This window comes from Pollicipes pollicipes, unplaced genomic scaffold (assembly GCF_011947565.3).
Source record: "Pollicipes pollicipes isolate AB1234 unplaced genomic scaffold, Ppol_2.1 Scaffold_4002;HRSCAF=4701_pilon_pilon_pilon, whole genome shotgun sequence".
In the NCBI taxonomy this organism is placed as follows: Eukaryota; Metazoa; Arthropoda; class Thecostraca; order Pollicipedomorpha; family Pollicipedidae; genus Pollicipes; species Pollicipes pollicipes.
Window position 1 is genome coordinate 12,100,370 of NW_023596420.1, and position 19,473 is coordinate 12,119,842.

General features: G+C 63.0%; 1 protein-coding gene across 2 annotated transcripts in view; it reads left to right on the forward strand.

The window, feature by feature from the left end:
• pug (pug C-1-tetrahydrofolate synthase, cytoplasmic) overlaps positions 1-19,473 on the forward strand; it is a 61,123-nt gene that overhangs the window by 4,450 nt on the left and 37,200 nt on the right. For both annotated transcript variants that reach the window (XM_037216707.1, XM_037216705.1), the window contains 11 exons: positions 141-236; positions 678-819; positions 1,180-1,291; positions 2,442-2,551; positions 3,940-4,055; positions 4,446-4,619; positions 5,729-5,865; positions 6,570-6,902; positions 7,502-7,719; positions 15,779-15,989; positions 16,593-16,741. In XM_037216707.1, coding sequence (XP_037072602.1) covers positions 141-236; positions 678-819; positions 1,180-1,291; positions 2,442-2,551; positions 3,940-4,055; positions 4,446-4,619; positions 5,729-5,865; positions 6,570-6,902; positions 7,502-7,719; positions 15,779-15,989; positions 16,593-16,741 — 1,798 coding nt within the window. The remainder of the gene's footprint in view (positions 1-140; positions 237-677; positions 820-1,179; positions 1,292-2,441; positions 2,552-3,939; positions 4,056-4,445; positions 4,620-5,728; positions 5,866-6,569; positions 6,903-7,501; positions 7,720-15,778; positions 15,990-16,592; positions 16,742-19,473) is intronic.

Below are 19,473 nucleotides of genomic sequence, written 5' to 3' on the forward strand. Positions count from 1 at the left end.
ACAGCTGTCGGCTGGGTACGAAAATACAGAATCAAATGCTGCGCGCGCTACGCGGCGGTTGTGAAGTTTTTCAGCTTGTCGTCGCCTGCTGTGACTCGTGGGGGCTGCGCTGACGCGGGCCATCGTCTGGCCGCCGACAGGCTGCACCCGATCAACGCCGGCTGCCTGTCGCACGGCCAGATGCGGCACGGCCACCTGCCCTGTACGCCCTGGGGCTGCATTCAGCTGATCCAGAGGTGGGCGGCTGGGGCGCGCCGCTGCCGGCTCCAGGTGTCTGGGTCTGATTCCTGCCTCAAACACGCTCTCGAGTCCCGCCTCCGCATGCGCGCGGCAGCGTTCAGCACCGCATGCTGAGGTGCTGGTGTGTTGGTGGCTGTTCTGCACGCCGGCAGGTGGTCGCCCCTCCCCGATCCTGACCAATGCGTAGTCGTCACACTGCCGCCGCTCTTCTCGGCCGAATGGATTAGGAGCCGCCAAACTCTGACTCCGAGCGGCGGTCCCGCGAACTCCGAGTGCCCGGCCCTGACTTGGCGTCCTGTGGAGTCGACGTCGTCCGGCCGTGACTCCGAGTGTTGGTCCCGCGCGGCCGTGCTGCCGTGACTCGCTGTGCCTTAGACCGGCTAGGTGCGAGAGCCCGGCTGTGACGCCCCCCCCCCCCCCCCCCGGTCGTCCGGCAGGAGCGGCGTCGAGATCAAGGGCGCTGACGCGGTGGTGCTGGGCCGCAGCAAGATCGTCGGCTCGCCGATGGCCGAGCTGCTCAAGTGGCACCACGCCACCGTCTCCACCTGTCACTCGCGCACCAAGGACATCGAGGAACACGTGAGGCGGCTGCGGGATCTCCTCCCGAGTCGGGGAGGCGCCGGCAGGCACGCGGGAGCTCCCCGACCACGGCTGACGTCCAGTGTCGAGCTCCCCTCCCCCCCCCCCCCGCCCGGCCGTACCCGGCGGGGTGCTGCGGGACCCGTTGTACCGTGTTGCCAGACTCCGTTCGCCCAGTGTCTGCAACCATTCCGTTGATCAGGGTCGCCGAAAAACAAGGCGTGACGTGTTGTCAGCGACGACGCTCTGTGCGCGTGCTCACTGTACGCTCATAATCGCTGCGTTATTGTGGAATGACTTGGCCTGACACACGCCAAGCGGGTGGGCGCGCGCTCAGCCTGACGCCCAGCCGCGCGGCAGGTGCGGCGGGCCGACATTCTGGTGGTGGGCATCGGCAGGCCGCACTTCGTCAAGGGCGACTGGGTCAAGCCGGGCGCCGTCGTCATCGACTGCGGCATCAACGCTATTCCAGGCGAGTGCTCGCCTCAGCTGTGTGATGAGGCGAAGGCGCGGACTGGGGTGTGCACGCTGTGGTCGGGGTGACTGCCGGGACCGGGGCCGGCGCGGGTTCAGTGCGGTCAGTGTGTGCGTGTGCGCGTGTATGTGTGTGGTTGAAGCGGCGGCGCGTCTCGGGCGCTGGCGTTGGCCCTTGGCGTGCTCCAGGGTCCATGTCGCAGTGATGCTGGTGAATGTCAGGTGGGTTGAGTTGTGCGCGTTTGATGGAAGCGTGCAGCATGTGACTTCTAACCCGTCAGCGGGGCATCAACAGTGACGCGACTCATGTCGTGCCAGCCGATGTCTCTTCCTTTCATGGTCGCCTGCTCCCCACCCGCGTGATCGCGCTCGAGCGAGGCGTCGCGCTAGACGCCGTCTAGGCTCGGTCCGTGTTTATGCTTACTGGCGTCGAACTTGACGTATCGTCCGACCTTTTTGGCGCCTGCGTAAATGAGACAAAGTTATTGTCGGCCGACGCGCAGTGGCGTGTGTGTCGTTGGCACTCTGGCGCCGTCGCTGGACGTCGCGCCACGGATCTCAGTGCGCGGCGCGAGCCAGAGCAAGTTGTGCGCAGAATGGTGACTAAGCTGTCCTGTCTCCAGTTACAGTAGCGATAAATTGCCAAATTGCACCCATCAGGATATTTTGATGCGTCTTTACTGACGACTTGTGTTTTGGGCGTCACATTCCTGGGTGGGTCGGAAATTTTGGGGCAACGTGAAATGTCCTGCAGCGTTCTGCCAGTGGTTTTGCTCACAGCGCCTGAAATGTCATGCTGTCAACATATTGCCGTCAATGTTTGGTGTGCGGTTTTGAAGAAATGAAACAACAGCAGTGAACGAGAAACACGGGACTTATCAGACGCCTCTCCAGTCGAAAACGTCAAACTCAACGTGTAATAGAGCCCGATAAGTTTTCTTTCATTTTTGTTTTTGGTTTTGTTTTTGCTCACCTTTTTGTGAATGGTTTCTTTCATGACTGCTGGTCGTGCTGTTCGCCTGTGTCGCATGCACGAGGATGTCTGCACGCATCGTTCACTGCCGTCCCTGGCCGCAAGCGTGCCCGCCTGGCTCGCCTCCCGTCGTCGCCGCCGCCAGAGGATGACGTCACCTGTCCGCCGTTCGCAGACGCCACCAAGAAGTCGGGCCACCGGCTGCTGGGCGACGTCGACACGGAGGAGGTGTCCAAGGTGGCCTCACACATCACACCGGTGCCGGGCGGCGTCGGGCCGATGACGGTACGTCACGCCAACGTCACATCCGGCCATCCTGTCGCTCTCAGTTCGTCTTTATCGCGCTCAGGCTGTCTTTGTCGCACTCAGCCCGTCTCTATCGCGCTCAGGCCGTCTTTATCGTGTTCAAGCTGTCTTTATTGCGCTCAGGCCGTCTTTACTGCGCTCAGGCCGTCTTTATCGCACTCAGACCGTCTCTATTGCCTGAGCCGCCTCGCCGGTCTGTGTCGCCATCTGAGCAGCGTTGGAGGCTGGCCCGGGGGCGAGGGAGTGCGAGGAGGCTGCTCCCCGTGTGGGCTGCCCTGTATTTACATGGAGCGTCGAGCCCGGACGTGGCTCGTCTTCCCAGTGGGCTGGCTGTGGCGAAGTGGTGCCGTGACCGGCCGTCAGCCACTGCAGCCGGGTGGCTCGCGCCGCACGCTGCCGCGGTCGATGTGGTAACCTGTGCCGGTTCGGGCGGGTTCGAGCCGGCTCCAGTCACTCTCGCCCTGGGCGGGCCATAGCCGACCCCAGTCGCTTGCACTCTGGGGCGGGTCCGGGCCAGACTGGGTCCTGGGTCGGGTCCCAGTCACTGTCGCCCTGGGGCGGGTTCGGGCCAAACCCAGTCACTGTCGCCCTGGGGCGGGTCCGAACCGATCCCTGTCACTGTCGCCGTGGGGCGGGTCCGAGCCGATCCCAGTCACTGTCGCCCTGGGGCGGGTTCGGGCCAAACCCAGTCACTGTCGCCCTGGGGCGGGTTCGGGCCAAACCCAGTCACTGTCGCCCTGGGGCGGGTCCGAGCCGATCCCTGTCACTGTCGCCGTGGGGCGGGTCCGAACCGAACCCAGTCACTGTCGCCCTGGGGTGGGTCCGAGCCGATCCCTGTCACTGTCGCCGTGGGGCGGGTCCGAGCCGAACCCAGTCACTGTCGCCCTGGGGCGGGTCCGAACCGATCCCTGTCACTGTCGCCATGGGGCGGGTCCGAGCCGAACCCAGTCGCTGTCGCCCTGGGGCGGGTCCGAGCCGAACCCAGTCACTGTCGCCCTGGGGCGGGTCCGAGCCGAACCCAGTCACTGTCGCCCTGGGGCGGGTCCGAACCGATCCCTGTCACTGTCGCCATGGGGCGGGTCCGAGCCGAACCCAGTCGCTGTCGCCCTGGGGCGGGTCCGAGCCGAACCCAGTCACTGTCGCCCTGGGGCGGGTCCGAGCCGAACCCAGTCACTGTCGCCCTGGGGCGGGTCAGAGCCGAACCCAGTCACTGTCGCCATGGGGCGGGTCAGAGCCGGCTCCAGTCACTGGCACCCCGTGGCGGGTCCGGAACGAACCTGTTGTGGTCACTGCAGGGCCCGTCACAGTCCGGGCGGGCCAGGCCGCGCGCGCGGGTCCGAGTGGTGACCGTGACGACCCCCCGCCAGGTGGCGATGCTGATGCAGAACACGGTGCGCGCGGCCGCGCTGGCCGTGGAGCGCGAGCACCGGCAGTCCTGGGGCCTCGAGCCGCTGACACTGACACCGCTCTCGCCCGTGCCCAGGTGAGCGGACTAGCTGGTGGGGAGGGGGTACCGAGTGAGGAGACCACGTGCGTGTACTGGTGAACAGTAGGCTGAGCAGGCAGGCAGTCAAGGGATGTAACAACAAAGTAATTGACTCATGGCTCGGTTGCACAATGGTTCAGCTCATCAATAGTGTATCGATGGACATGTTGGTCAATATCAATGGAAGAACCAAGCTGTTTAAGTCCGTGAATCTTTGGGTGGCCGTGTTGTCAGTGGAGGAAGTGAAGCAAGTGCAGCTTGTCTTTTTATCATTAATCTTGTCAGAGGGAGCTGTACAGTTTAAAAGCTGTGTGCCGGCCACCAGGCGGCACGCGCCTCCCCCGGCCCGGCGTATGACCTGTCTGACCTGTGTCCCCCCTCCCGCAGTGACATTGATGTGAGTCGGGCGCAGACCCCGCGGCCCATTTCGGAGCTGGGCGCCGCCGTCGGCCTGCTGCGCTCCGAGCTCGACCTGTTCGGTCAGACCAAGGCCAAGGTGGCGCTCTCGGTGCTGAACCGGCTGCAGCACCGTGCCAACGGACGATACGTGGTGGTCGGCGGGTAGGTAGCGGCTCGGGCGGGGCTTGGAGAGACGGTGGACAAGGTTGTGGCGGCTCGGGCGGGGTTGGAGAGACCCTGGGCAGGGTTGTGGCGGCTCGGGCGGGGTTGGAGAGACGTTGGACGGGGTTGTGGCGGCTCGGGCGGGGTTGGAGAAACCTTGGGCAGGGTTGTGACGGATCGGGCGGGGCTTGGAGAGACGGTGGGCAGGGTTGTGGCGGCTCGGGCGGGGTTGGAGATACGGTGGGCAGGGTTGTGGCGGCTCGGGCGGAATTGGAGAGACGTTGGGCAGGGTTGTGGCGGCGCGGGCGGGGTTAGAGAGACGTTGGACAGGGTTCTGGCGGCGCGGGCGGGGCTTGGAGAGACGGTGGGCAGGGTTGTGACGGGTCGGGCAGGGCTTGGAGAGACGTTGGGCGGGGCTGTGACGGATTTGGCGGGGCTCGGAGAGACGGTGGGCAGGGTTGTGACGGATCGGGCGGGGCTTGAAGAGATGTTGGGCAGGGTTGTGGCGGATCGGGCGGGGCTTGGAGAGACGGTGGGCGGGGCTTTTTGAGACGGTGGGCAGGGCTGTGGCGGATCGAATGCTGCCTATCTTGTTTAACATGATGTGCCTAAGTGAAAAGTCACCACACCAGGTAGACCTTGTGAAAAATACATCGTCATGCGGAGATGTCGTGGGTACGGCTGCCGCGACGGTGAACCGTCGGCTCAACCTGTCGTTGAAGTGGCCTCCTTGTCCTCTCCACTTAGTCTTCCGTTTCCGTTTGATGTCGAACATTTTGTGGTACAATCCATTCCACTGTTGTTTTTTTGTGTTGTCATTGGTGCTTTATGACGTACTCTGCTGCAGCTAAGGCCATGCGGTGTTACCTGCCTCTCATCCGGGCAGAAAGAGCGGACATCGCGTTTTTTTCGTGTGACCTCTAGCTTAGGCACGTATGTGTTCGGCGTTTTCATGCGATCCTAGATCCGCGTCCATGATAGTGTCTAGCAAGAGGCCTTGCAAGAGCCCGGGAATCCGACTGCATCTGGGGCAAATGGCCTTGCTGCTGGAAATAGCTGTGACGGAAGATGGAGCAGAGCCATCTAATGACTGCCGGCTGAACTTGCAGTATCACGCCGACTCCGCTTGGCGAAGGGAAGAGCACGACCACCATCGGGCTGTCGCAGGCGCTGGGCGCCGAGCTGGGCCGCAACGTGTTCGCGTGCGTGCGTCAGCCTTCGCAGGGACCCACGTTCGGCATCAAAGGTGACTGGGCGTGGGGGCGACGGTGACGGGACGGGATGGTGCCGTGTGGGACAGGGACACTGACGGGACGTGATGGTGCCGTGTGGGACAGGGACGCTGACGGGACGTGATGGTGCCGTGTGGGACAGGGACGCTGACGGGACGTGATGGTGCCGTGTGGGACAGGGACACTGACGGGACGTGATGGTGCCGTGTGGGACAGGGACGCTGACGGGACGGGATGGTGCCGTGTGGGAGGGGGACGCTGACGGGACGGGATGGTGCTGTGTGGGACAGGGACGCGGACTAGCGGCGTCTCCGACTTCCTCAGAGTGTCTGCCCAGAAGAATGCAGCGTGCGTTGTGAATGTGGGCGGCTCTGCGTAGTGCGCACGCGCGTGGGGCTTCGAGGGAGATGCATCCTGAGTTTGTACGTGGGCTTCGCCAGCTATGTGCACTCGTCTGGTTGTCTCCCAAACTGTTCTCAGCAGCTTGGGCACGTTCCAAGCAGCTTCATTTGTCAAAATTGGACGTCTTTAAAAAAAGAAGCACCGGCCAATTTCGACGGCTTGGAGCCAGAAGCGGATACGCTCCTGCTTGCATATGCAGGACGGGATGGCGTATTTGACAGACAGGATCTCGTATTTGACAGACATGGCGGGAAAGAGTCACTGTGACGCGCACGCAGACCCCGCGTCGGCCGACAGTCCTGACCGCTGCCGACAGGCGGCGCTGCCGGCGGCGGCTACTCGCAGGTGATCCCGATGGAGGAGTTCAACCTGCACATGACGGGCGACATCCACGCCATCACGGCGGCCAACAACCTGCTGGCGGCGCAGCTTGAGGCGCGCATGTTCCACGAGTCGACGCAGACGGACGCGGCGCTGTTCGGGCGGCTTGTGCCGGCGCGCAACGGCGCGCGCGCCTTCTCGCCCATCCAGCTGGGCCGGCTGCGGCGCCTCGGCATCGAGAAGACAGAGCCGGACGCGCTGACCGAGGAGGAGGTGCGCCGCTTCGTCCGGCTTGACATCGACCCGGAGACCATCACCTGGCAGAGAGGTGGGTGGCGGGCGGTCTGGCTCGGCTGGGAGCCCGCCAGCCGGGGCCGCCGCCGCAGCCTCCCCGGTGAGAGGGTCTGTCCCGCGTGGCCATGACCTGCCACCCCCAGCGCGTGCTCCGCTGCGATGGAGTCATTAGGTCAAACGATGTGATGCGCGATGACGTTCTTTGACGGCCGTTGTCATGTACCATACAGTGAACGTCTTGGGCCAAAATTTACTGCCATGCTGAAGCAGCGCTGCGCCTCGCCGTCTGTGAACAGGCGACAAAGCCAAAGCGCCGACGCCGTTTCCACAAAGCGGCTGGCGCTTGCAGCCCGTTCGCGGTCTCCCGGCGCACTGACCTGCCGCTAACCCCTGCTGGGTCGCTGCCGGGTCACTGCCGGGTCACTGTCAGATCACTGCCGGGTCACTGCCGGATCACTGCCGGGTCGCTGCCGGGTCACTGCCGGGTCACTGCCGGGTCACTGCCGGGTCACTACCGGATTACTGCCAGATCACTGCGGGATCACTGCCGGGTCGCTGCCGGGTCACTGCCGGGTCACTGCCGGGTCACTGCCGGATCACTTCCTGGTCACTGCGACCGCTCCTCCTCGGCAGTGATCGACACCAACGACCGGTTCCTGCGCCGCATCACCGTCGGCCAGTCGGACACGGAGAAAGGGCGCACTCGCGTCTGCCAGTTCGACATCACCGTGGCCAGCGAGGTGATGGCCGTGCTGGCGCTGACCACCAGCCTGCGAGACATGCGTGACCGACTGGGCCGCTGCGTGGTGGCGTCCGACCGCGCCGGCCATCCCGTCACCGCCGACGACCTGGTGAGTGTCCGGGTCAGGCCAGGTTAGGGGACGGCTTTCTCGTCACTACCGGTGACCTGGTCAGCATCCGCGTCAGGTCAGGTCGGGGAATGGCCGTCCCGTTACCGCTGACGACCTGGTGAGTTTCCGGGCCAGGTCAGGTCTGGTGACGGCTTTCTCTTCAATGCTGGTGATCTAGTGAGTGTCCAGGTCAGGTCAGGTCGGGGAATGGCCATCCCGTCACCGCTGGTGGCCTGGTCAGTGTCCGGGTCAGGTCAGGTCTGGGGACGGTTTTCCCGTCACCGCTGGTGGTCTGGTGAGTGTCCAGGTCAGGCCAGGTCTGGGGACGGCTGCCCGTCACCGCTGATGGCCTGGTGAGTTTCCGGGCCAGTTCAGGTCTGGGGACGGCTGCCCGTCACCGCTGGTGGCCTGGTGAGTTACCGGGCCAGGCCAGGTCTGGGGACGGCTGCCCGTCACCGCTGGTGGCCTGGTGAGTGCCCGGGTCAGGTCAGGTTAGGGGACGGTCTGTGGTCCCGAGGTAGCACTGACGATATCGCGTGATGAACTAGGTGTAACGTGTATCATGTCATGCCGACCAGAAACAATGTGCTTGTTTGGTGTTTCTCTGTTGTATTGAGACAAGCTCGCAATTAAGGCAGATCACGAAAGCGAAACCGCGAAATGGCTCACGTTGGTACACGTGCACGGGGAGAAAGCTCTGTATGCACTTTGCTCAAGATCTCAGGAGAAAACCTGCGAGAGTGAATGAGACACACACGAGACACATGTATCGTGTCAGCGGACCCGGCTTCTTAATATCCTTATTACACCTTCGTCATTCCCGCTGAATATCATGGCAATATTACACAGTGTGGCGGAGTGTGCAGATAAACGCCTCGCTCTCCATCTGCAGCCCGGCTTTCGCCACCCGCACACCATTTTCAAGGGCAACTGTTCTGTGACAAATGATCTCAGTGAACTGTACGACGCCCTAAAACACCCAGCGTACGAGGGGTGCTCGCCAGATCACCGGACTCGTCACACGCGAGCTCCCGACTGAAATCACGCACGCGGCGCGTGTCACCGGCGCTCTCACGGCACCCGTCGTGAAATGGCGACCCTCATGGCTTGAGAGTTGCCGGCACAGGCGGCTGATCCCGCCAATCCCGGACAATTCCGTATCCCGTTAGCGGCACGCTGCGCTAAACACTTCTCATAACCGCGGTGAAAGCCGCGCTCCCTGTGTGCGACCCAGCGGGCAGGCGTGACGCACGCCGCGCAGGAGTCCTCGCGGTCTCAGTGCGCGCCTTCGACGCGCATGAGGGGAAACGTGTCGTACCGGCCCCGGCGGCGGGTGCACCGGCGCTGCAGCGCCACCCCCACCGCCGCCCCCGCCACAAACCCGACCACCGTCGCCGCAGCCGCCACCGCCACCAGCGGCACCAGGTCCAGTCGCTGCGGCTCCGCTCTCGCCGCCTCCTGCGCCGTCGGCGCCGCGACGTCGGCTGCACAGCCGGCCGCCGCTGCCGCGCGCTGCAGGTAGCGCTGCTGGCCGTCGGGCGCGGCGACGGGCGCCTCCAGCGCGCGTCGCCAGTCGGGCGTCCCGGCGGCGCAGCGGAAGTGCAGCGCCGTCAGCCGCTCGGCGCCAGTCGGCCCGCGCAGCGCCAGCAGGCCGGGCCGCGCCGCCTGCTCGAACGTGACGTGCGCCAGCCGCGTGCCGTTGCCGCCGCGGACGGCCGCCAGCGGGAAGGCGGCGGCGGCGCGCACAGTGGTGTGCAGCAGGTCGACGGCACCGCGCACGTCCACGTCCAGCGCGTCTGTGCTGAGCCGGCCGAACGTGGTGTCGTTGACGAGGAAGGAGCCGGAGCCGCGGACGGTCAGCCCGCTGTGGCCGATCTCGTCCACGGTGGAGGACGCCACCTGGCGGCGCGACCGGGCGTCAGGCGGACTGGAGGGGAGGGGGTGGGCGCCACTGCGCCGGACGGCATGTCTGGGGCCGGGTTTGACGGCGCGAGCGTGCGTTGGGCAGCTGTAGTGACGGGCGCGGCGGCGGGCGCGAGACGGGACGTCTGGTGGCAGGGCGGGCATCAGACGTGACATCTAGCGGCGGCCGCGAGCGTTAGATAGAGTGCTGCGTTTGTTTTGTGTCCCTTTGTCAACTGGTCAGGGTGAACTGGACTAGAACAGGGAGCACGGGCTATTGCTGAACCGCTGCGTGCGCGCAGACATCCTCTGCTGACGTGTTGTAAGGAAGAAAGACAGTGAGCTCCTCGCTTTTTGGCATTATTAGTTGGAAATTCTTTTGCTGATGATTATCAATCCACACTGTATCAGGCTGTGCTGGCAAAACGACGTTATCAATCAAACGTGGTATATATTGTCAAAGATCTTCGATCGTAGTTTGAGTTTTGAAGATATAACCAATATTTGCTTGACAACGTTGTTTTACCAACCCTCCACGCATAGGTCGATTGATGTGAGCATAACAACTCCAAACACACCATCTGGTGTTCCCACTTGATGCCGTGTGACACTGACCGCCACATGTGCGCCCGGGACCCCCGGGAGCACCGACCTTCACGAACTCGTCGTCGGTGGCCATGCTGACATGCAGCGCGCCCTCCTGCACGGCGCCCACGTGGCAGTGCTGCAGCTGGAAGCCGCGGCTGCCGTGGTGCACGTCCTCGCGGTGACTGAGCAGCAGGCGGCCGATCTGCGGCCCCTCGAACGTGTCCACCACGCAGCGCGTCAGCTCCACGTAGCGGACCTGCGGCAGCACGGCCGGTGCTACCTGCCGGGGGGGGGGGGGGGAGGAGGGGGGACGGGCTGCGGGTGCGCGGCGCTCTGACCGGGCGGACGCTGGCACGCTCCCGTTGGTGGACTCTGATCGGACGCCGCCACATGGCTGAGCTGCGGGTGCGCGGCGCTCTGACCGGGTGGGCGCTGGCCGCTTCTGTTGGTGGACTCTGATCGGACGCCGTCACATGGCTGAGCGCCAACCGAGTTCGATGTTCGTGCGCAAGTGCGCGACGGTGCCACCGTCCGCGGTCTGTGTCGGGGCGGAGGGCGATCGTTTCGCCATTGCAACGGTGCCCCCATCCGTGGTCTGTGTTGGGGCGGAGGGCGATCGTTTCACCAGTAGGACGGTGCCCCCGTCTGTCGTCTGTCGGGGCGGAGAGGGATCGTTTCAACATTGCGACGGTGCCCCCGTCTGTCGTCTGTGTCGAGGCGGAGGGCGATCGTTTCACCGGTACGCGGAGATGGACATACCAGGTGGTGAGGACACCCGTGACGTCACGGTGCCGCCGCACCGGTAGGGCCGCGGCCGGCCGTGCGCTCACCTTGCCGACGTCTGCGAAGGCGCCGCGCCGGACGGTGCCGAGCCGGCAGCCGGTCAGTCGGAGGCCAACAGCGGCGGTGTGCGAGAGCACGCCGTGCGGCAGCTCGGCCACGCTGCTGTTGACGATCCCCAGGCCTGTGGGCGGCCGGCGCTGGCGGCAGTCGCGCCGGGCCCGCTCGGCCGACGCGGACCCGGGCGCGCGGGGCCAGTTCACACGGTGATGGCAAGTGGAAAACGGGGCGCATAAAGAATGCTGACAAACTGCGTTGATCTGTTGTCTTGCAAAAGGTTGCAGAATGTTGCAAAAGCAGATTGCGAACGGAACTAAGTAAAGTGGAGCCGTAAAATCGCTACCATTATTTTCAGGAGGATGAAGAGCACCCTAAGGAGGATTCGTTGCAAAATTGCAAACCGTTATTGCACGGCACGCACGCCATTGCAACGTTACAGGTCTTGATATAGATTATTCCATGCATGTGTTGTACATATCCTTACAGATGACAACACCCGGCAATGAGGCACTGCGACACCGTAACGCTGTGTTCATTGTGTGACGCTGAGTGCTGAATATCCGTGTGGTATGCCTGGTAGCCTCACGCAAACGGTATAACATGCTTTCAAAGGTCGAAGGCTGCAAGCGGTAAGATAGGCGAAGTCCAGCAGGACACGGACCAGCCGTGTGACGTCAGACCCACAACACAAAGGTACCAGATTTCCAGTGCAGTATGCCTCAGTGAATGCGGTTCTCGCCTTTGGCAATTCTGCAAGCGTTCTGGACTCTACTGGTGTGCTGTGACAAAACCGTTCAGTTACGCACGGCACATTGAAGGCTCTCGGGATGTGTCTGCCGTCTGGCCGCGCACTCAGTGCACGCGTTCCTCGCGTTTGCGTGGACAGAGTAGTATTTGTCAACGCCGGTCCGCCGCGGCTTTCTGCGTCATCAACATTGGAGCTTCACGACACACGCAGCTGCTGGGGCAGTGTGGTGTCGCCTGCCTCTCACCCTGGCGGGAAGGGCGGATACCGCGGGCGATCGGACCCGCAGCTCTGGTTTCCCAGACGGGCGGTTCCCAGACTGGTAGATGTCTGTTGCCTATTGCCTGTAGCCAGACACTCGGTCATTGGCATGGCGCGGAAGAAAGGCAAAGTTGAATCCGGAGTGTGTTGTATGGTGTGGCATGTTTACATAACGCAGAATGCTTCTCATGTGTTGCAGCAAGTCAGTGTTGCAACATTCCGGGAAGAATTGTGACTATGGGTCTTACCGACCTTTTCTTAGTCAGGCACTCAAGCAAGCATCCTGGCAATGCTTCCTTAGTGTTATTCTGCACGGTGTTTTGCACATTGCTCTGCATGTATATATAGATATATCATGCTGCCTGGAACTGAGCAGATGTGTAACACTCGCTGCGAACATGCAAGGGTTAGAGAGGCGTTGTGATGAACACGCGCGTCAGTCGAACTCAGCATGCTTCCAGGGCGACAGCTAGAGTGGCAGGCGTGGCCTGGTCGCCATGGATGTTTTTCTATGGATACAGCTTCTGTGAAGTATGTTGCTCGAGCCGAGCCCGCTCGGCGCTGACCCGTCCACGTGGTGCGCGCGGTGGTTCCTGAGCCAGCCCAGCGTGGGAGTATGCTCTGCTGATATGCTGTGGGGGTATGCTGGCATCATGGCGTGAATATGGCAGCGTGGTGTCATATTTGCGCTTGCTCGCCAGTGCAATGCACAGCGCGCTCCGCCAGCAATCACGCCTTGTCGGTATCAGGACACCCGCGCTGATAAGCGGCGCGGACTTTCTCGTCGGCATTTGTCATTCAGAAGTGGTAGATACGGTATCGCAAGGTGAAGTTGTCGCTGTCCAAACATGGCGGCTATCGGTACACTGGTTCACGATCATGACAGAGCATGCGCCATCGAGTGTGCTTGCTCAGCGCACAATCATTCTGCCTTGTTCTACGAGTTTCCCAGCAGTTATGTACCTGCCAGAAATCTGCTGTACAATAGCTGCACCGCGCGCTGCGTTTCATCGTGATCTGTCGCAACAACCTCAACTATTTTTGGCGTTGAAACTCCGGAACAGAGGAAAACAGCGAATGATATGTGACCGAATCGCAGTAAGAAGGCTTTGGTCTATGCCATCGTCAGTAACAAAACTTGGCTCCATATTGGAATTGACACTACTCTAATGCCGCGCGCGCGTGCTAGAGATTGCGCCTCACATCACCGCGAAACGTGTGGGACCGTGAACAGGTTCCCCATGGAAACATGCATGAAAGCAGTGACGTCGGCCGAGCCCTCACCCATGAAGCTCAGCCGGCTGGCGGGCAGGAACTCGGCGGCGAACGTGATGTTGCCGATGCCCCAGAGGTCGACGGCCACCGAGCGGTAGCGGCGCAAGGCGCGGAGGAAGCCGGGCCGCACGTCCAGAGCGCGGGCGCCCTCCAGCAGCAGGTAGAGGGTGGAGCTGGTGAAGGGCAGCACGCCAGGACCGCTCAGCTCCACCTCCTGCGGCACGTGCGCCCGGACGGCGCCGTCGGCAGTCACGCGCGGGATGCGCACTGGCTGCGTCTGGCCGGTCATTGCGCTGTGGGGCTCACTGGCCGCCACACGACGGCGTGACGTTTGGCAGGCATGGCGCCGGCCGGCACGCGCTGCAGTGGACCGCGGCGGACACTCCCGGTCAAAATACGCTACCTCGCTCAACACAGACGGCACCTGAACTGGGGCCCCACCGCTGTGCGGTCAGCAATGTCGCTGGGGTACGCCCGGGACTGCCGAGTCACTGCCGAGCTGTGTCTGGGACTGGTGACCCCTCTGCCCTCCCTGAGCGTGGGCCGCCGGCCAGTCGGCCGGCGGCCGTCCCACCACGGCACCGACCTCCTCGCCGGAGAACTGGCACTGCAGGTGGTCGATGTCGCCCTGCTGCGAGCACGTGCAGCGCTGGCAGTCGGGCGCCAGCGCCAGCACCAGCGCCGGCACCAGCGCCAGCGCCGGCAGCAGTGGCGGCGCAGCCCCCATCGAGCACACTGGCGCGCGGTGCGGCCGGACGCCGGAAGCGCCGGAGATAGGCGGCGGCCCCCCCAGGCCTCGTCAGGCCGGTGGACGGCCGGCCGGCGCCGCCGGAAGCGCCGACGTCGGCCCCCCACCGGGTGTACTGACCGGTGGACAGGTCGGTGGACCTGCGGTCGGACTGGCGACCCTCCCCCCATCACGCGATTCTCACCGTAGGATCTGCACCCTCGGCATCGAGTTCGTCCTTTCGGCATCTATTCGTTCTCGCAGAATCGAGCTCGCACTCTCGGCATTGGACTGATGGTTGCAGCATCAGAACCGTGCTCGCAGGGTCGAGTTCATGATGTCAGCACCGCACACGTCCCAGCAATCGGAATCGTGTCCTCGCCATTGGACCATTGGACTCCCAGTATGGGGTCTCGCGATGGACCCATTGTGTGGACGCAGCACTCAACGAATGTCGCTGCCACTTCTGGCCTGCAGGTAATCCAAAGCGCTTCGGTGGTGAGCACGTCCTGTTGGCACTAGCCTAACCTAGCCTAGCCTAGCTAGCTAGGCCTAGCGTTCGTCCCGTGTGCAGTTGGTGCAGCAACAGCCTGGGCTCTGTGGACCGCGCTGCCTCGCGTCCCGCGGACGCCACGTGCCCCCCCCCCCCCATCCCCCTTCCCCCCGGCTTGCGGACAGCGCTGTGGTTTAACGCCAAGGCGTTGTTGCAGCACCTTTCCGAGTACGACACATGTTGGTGGCGACGAACACATCATGTTGCGCCTGGGTGCCATGACGCGGTTGGCGATGCGGCAGGGTGCCGTCACAGTGCCGCCGCTGTGCCGCAGGGTGCAGTCACCGCGTCTCTGCTGTGCCGCAGGGTGCCGTCACAGTGTCGCCACTGCCGCAGGGTGCCGTCACAGTGTCGCCGCTGTGCCGCAGGGTACCGTCACAGTGTCTCCGCTGTGCCGCAGGGTGCCGTCACAGCGTCGCCGCTGTGCCGCAGGGTGCCGTCACAGCGTCGCCGCTGTGCCGTAGGGTGCCGTCACAGTGTCTCCGCTGTGCCGCACGGTGCCGTCACAGTGTCGCCGCTGTGCCGCAGGGTGCCGTCACAGTGTCGCCGCTGTGCCGTAGGGTGCCGTCACAGTGTCGCCGCTGTGCCGCAGGGTGCCGTCACAGTGTCTCCGCTGTGCCGCAGGGTGCCGTCACAGTGTCGCCGCTGTGCCGTGGGGTGCCGTCACAGTGTCGCCGCTGTGCCGTAGGGTGCCGTCACAGTGTCGGCGCTGTGCCGCAGGGTGCCGTCACAGTGTCGCCGCTGTGTCGTGGGGTGCCGTCACAGTGTCGCCGCTGTGCCGTAGGGTGCCGTCACAGTGTCGCCGCTGTGCCGTGGGGTGCCGTCACAGTGTCTCCGCTGTGCCGTAGGGTGCCGTCACAGTGTCGCCGCTGTGCCGTGGGGTGCCGTCACAGTGTCTCCGCTGTGCCGTAGGGTGCCGTCACAGTGTCGCCGCTGTGCCGCAGGGTGCCGTCACAGTGTCGCCGCTGTGCCGCAGGGTACCGTCACAGTGTTTCCGCTGTGCCGCAGGGTGCCGTCACAGTGTCTCCGCTGTGCCGCAGGGTGCCGTCACAGTGTCGGCGCTGTGCCGCAGGGCGCCGTCACAGTGTCGCCGCTGTGCCGTGGGGTGCCGTCACAGTGTCGCCGCTGTGCCGTGGGGTGCCGTCACAGTGTCGCCGCTGTGCCGCAGGGTGCCGGCGGCGCCATGACGGTGCTGATGCGGGACGCCATTCGCCCGACGCTGATGCAGAGCCTGCAGGGCACGCCCGTGTTCGTCCACGCCGGCCCGTTCGCCAACATCGCGCACGGCAACTCCAGCGTGCTGGCCGACAAGATCGCGCTCAAGCTGGTCGGCGAGAAGGGCTACGTGGTGACGGAGGCCGGCTTCGGCGCCGACATTGGTGAGGGTGGCGACGGGGCGGTGGCGAGGCGGCAGTGGAGCGTGCACGGTGAGACGACGGCGGTGGGGTGGGACACCGAGCGACAGCGCCGAGAAAATGGGAGAACAGTAGGCTGGGGCGAAAGGTCGGCTCCGGGGCTTGAGTTGGTGATGCGTAAGACGGGAAGGTGTTGGGTTGTGCTGGGAATGGAGGAGTAGAATAGTAAATGGTGAGCGTGTATGTGTGCGTGCGTGCGTGTGTGCGTGTGTGCGTGCGTGCGTGCGTGCGTGCGTGCTTGTGCGATTACGTGTGTGCAGGCGACGATTGGAGATGGAGGCAGAGGCGGGCAGGAACGGTATAAGTGGTACTCAATTGCGCCTGAAAAAAATGGAAGCGTGTGGTAAAATGCATGTATGCTTCCTTTCTCCGCGCACGCATAATTGTTATGCTGTTATCGAAGAAATCGCGAGACTTGTTGTAAAACCCTTGGAAGAAACCGCCAGTCGCCTTGCTTGTCGGGCCCCAGGTGAGGACTGGAAGCCCCCCTACAAATCCAGGCTCCGGGGGCCGGGCTCACGCAGCCGTCCGGCGCGGCTGCGTGAGCCGACCGTGCGTTCGTTCCAGGCATGGAGAAGTTCTTCAACATCAAGTGCAGGGCGTCGGGCCTGGCGCCGGACGCCGCCGTGCTGGTCGCCACGGTGCGCGCGCTCAAGATGCACGGCGGCGGACCGGCCGTCACTGCCGGCGTGCCGCTCGCTCCCGCCTACACCCAGGTCAGTCTGAAGGGAGCCGACACTGCGCACAAAGCGCCAAGTCTAGGGCAGTCTCAGTACAAGTGGCGTAATTGCTGTGATTTCCGGCAGAGTTTGCACACAAAGCAGCCGCATTGGGACAGGGACGGGTGCACTGCAAGCGATGGGTCTCCCGTTGGACCATCGGAGCTCAAAAGCGGACCCACAGGCTGTGTAGAGGGAGTCTTTCGTACGGGGAGACGGTGTGACGAACAGAAAGCAGTCGGCTTCATGTCGGCTTCAACATTGCCGATCAGGTCGAACTGAGTGCTGTTTTTAATCTGTCGTGATAATGAAATTTCGCCTTGCTTTTGAAGCCATGGCTTTCAAAGCCCAGCCCGCTGAAGGATAAAATAAACCGCGTCTTATGGACCGCCGCGGTGGCGTCCGTAAGTGTGTACAAGATGTTTTTAGATTACTTCAAACTGCGGTCACACCACTGAGGTGTAGCTCCTCGGAACAGTCTGCGTAGCAGGAACGACATTGAAGTTATATTGCGGGAAAACACGGCTGGCTTTGAGATGGCTAGATTCGTAACGGGTAATCGAATATGGAGATAAGGTACCCGCCACCACGTGACATACGTGCGCGTCTGAACGATAAAGGCATGACATGGATGAAATCGCCGTCAATTTTCAGACTTTCATGGTTCAAAACTGAGGCCAACTAATGTCAACAACGTACCAAAAGAAATGGAAATGCGCACCAAACGCGCTTGATTTTGCTTTTTGCTTAGAAAATGCCCTTTGTCGAGTGCGGCGGCATCATTTCTTTCAGCACGCTCTCCAGGCTGTATGATCGTAAACTTTTCCGAAATGCACCCTCTACCTTATATGAACGTTCGTGCATTTAAGCCCGGAACCACGCTCCTATATTTTGTTATTTTCTCGCCATTCAGGACCTAATTCACCATACATGATCACGGGCACAGCGATAGTCGCACGTGCACCGAGTAGATGTGTCAATTCAAATGCAATCATAAACTTGCCTAATGACGGTAGACAACATCTTATAAGGGGCGTAAGTGCAAGGGCGATGTTCTAGGGACCGAAGTTAAAAGGGGTTGGGGAATTTGGATCGCGCGTTTTGAGTAGTCTGGGTTCAATTCCCGACACGCAGAAAATGCATGGGGACTAACTTCCTCGACTTTTATCATCTTCTGCGGTCTGGATTCCATTCCGGACACGCAGGACATGCGTGACTAGCAACTTCCAGCGACTTTCATCATCTGTTGATGACGGCGCGCCGTCTTTGATGTCCGATACAAGGCATGCGTCATCGCCGTCGCTTGATGTCGCCGCCGCCCCGCCGGCTCTCCGCTGGGGAGCGGCCGTGTCGCGCCGTCTGGCCCGCTGAGCTGGCGCTCGAGGCTCTGCCAGGAGCGGTACCGTCACACACCGGTGCCGAGCGACCGGCTTCCGCGGCGGCCGGCACTATCAAGGTGGCGCGCCCGGAGGCGCGGCTGGTCGAATGCCCACGCGGTTGAGCCCGGACCGTCGCGCGACGCCGGTCCCTATCGCCGCTCACGTCGTCTTTGTGGCGCACTTCCGCCGCGCGCTGCGCCGCGATCGCCACGATCGTCGGCGGCGGCGATAGCTGGCGGCGAGGTGAGGAGCGGACCGGACGACGGCGGCCCGTCAGTCCGTGCTCCGCCACCGCTGCTGCCGCTGCCGCTGCCGCTGCCACCGCCGCCGCCGCCGCCGCCGCCGCCATGTTCCGCCCGCTGCTGCCGCTGCTGGCCGCCCTGCTGGCGGCGCCCGGCTGCCGAGCCCTCAGCTGCTTCCAATGCTCGGACCTGGCGGGCCTCCGGTCGGCCGCCGGTCTGCCGCTGCAGCAGTCGTTCGGGGCCGGCGCCGTCGTCCCGTCCTGCGCCGAATTCGACAAGGACGACGACCGCTTCAAGGTCGAGCGCTGCACGGGCAGCTACGACAGCACCTGCGCCAAGGCTTCCCTGGATGGGAAGGAGATCCGCGGCTGTTTCGACCGGTCCAGGCAGGAGGGCTGCACCGTCACGGACCGGCTGACGATGTGCGTCTGTACGGGCGACTACTGCAACTCGGCCGGCCTGGCGGCGCCGACCATGCTGCTGTTGCTACTGCCGGCCGCCCTGCTGGCCGGCCTGGTCTGCGCCTAGTCGGCCGCCGGCGCCGTGCCGCGCTGGACGCCCGCCGTTGAGACGGCTCGCCGACCGCCGTCGGTCGGACAGGCAGCTGAACGCGATTAGGGTGGTCAGGCTGCGGTGCAACGCCTGTGGCTGAGCCGTGGCCGCTGCGAAATTGGATGGGGCGGACCTGTTGCCCTTGGAGTACATGTGCATAAGGTCTCATTCGACTCCATAAAAGGCGCGTCTGAAGAGTCGTGCTGAACACGCCCGATAATGATTGACATCAAATTTTACCAATTGTGGTTACCAGAAATATTTTGGCAACTGACATCCGAGAATTGTGTGATGGGTCATTATTCAATAGCAGCTTATTGTATGTCCTGTTAGGACATTGAATGCCGTTAAGCCCCAATCATCGTCATTTGTGACAATCACGTCCTTCAGTTGCTTACTCGTTTTCGAACATGTGGGGGCCAATCCTGGTGTGTGATGTTCGAATGCAGTGAGCTGATTATAGGAGGCAGGCTTCAGAAATAAATGTGTCAGCTAGACCTCAAGCGTTGCGTTTACGTAACACGCCTGCCCCGCCCACATTGCGTATTGAACCCGC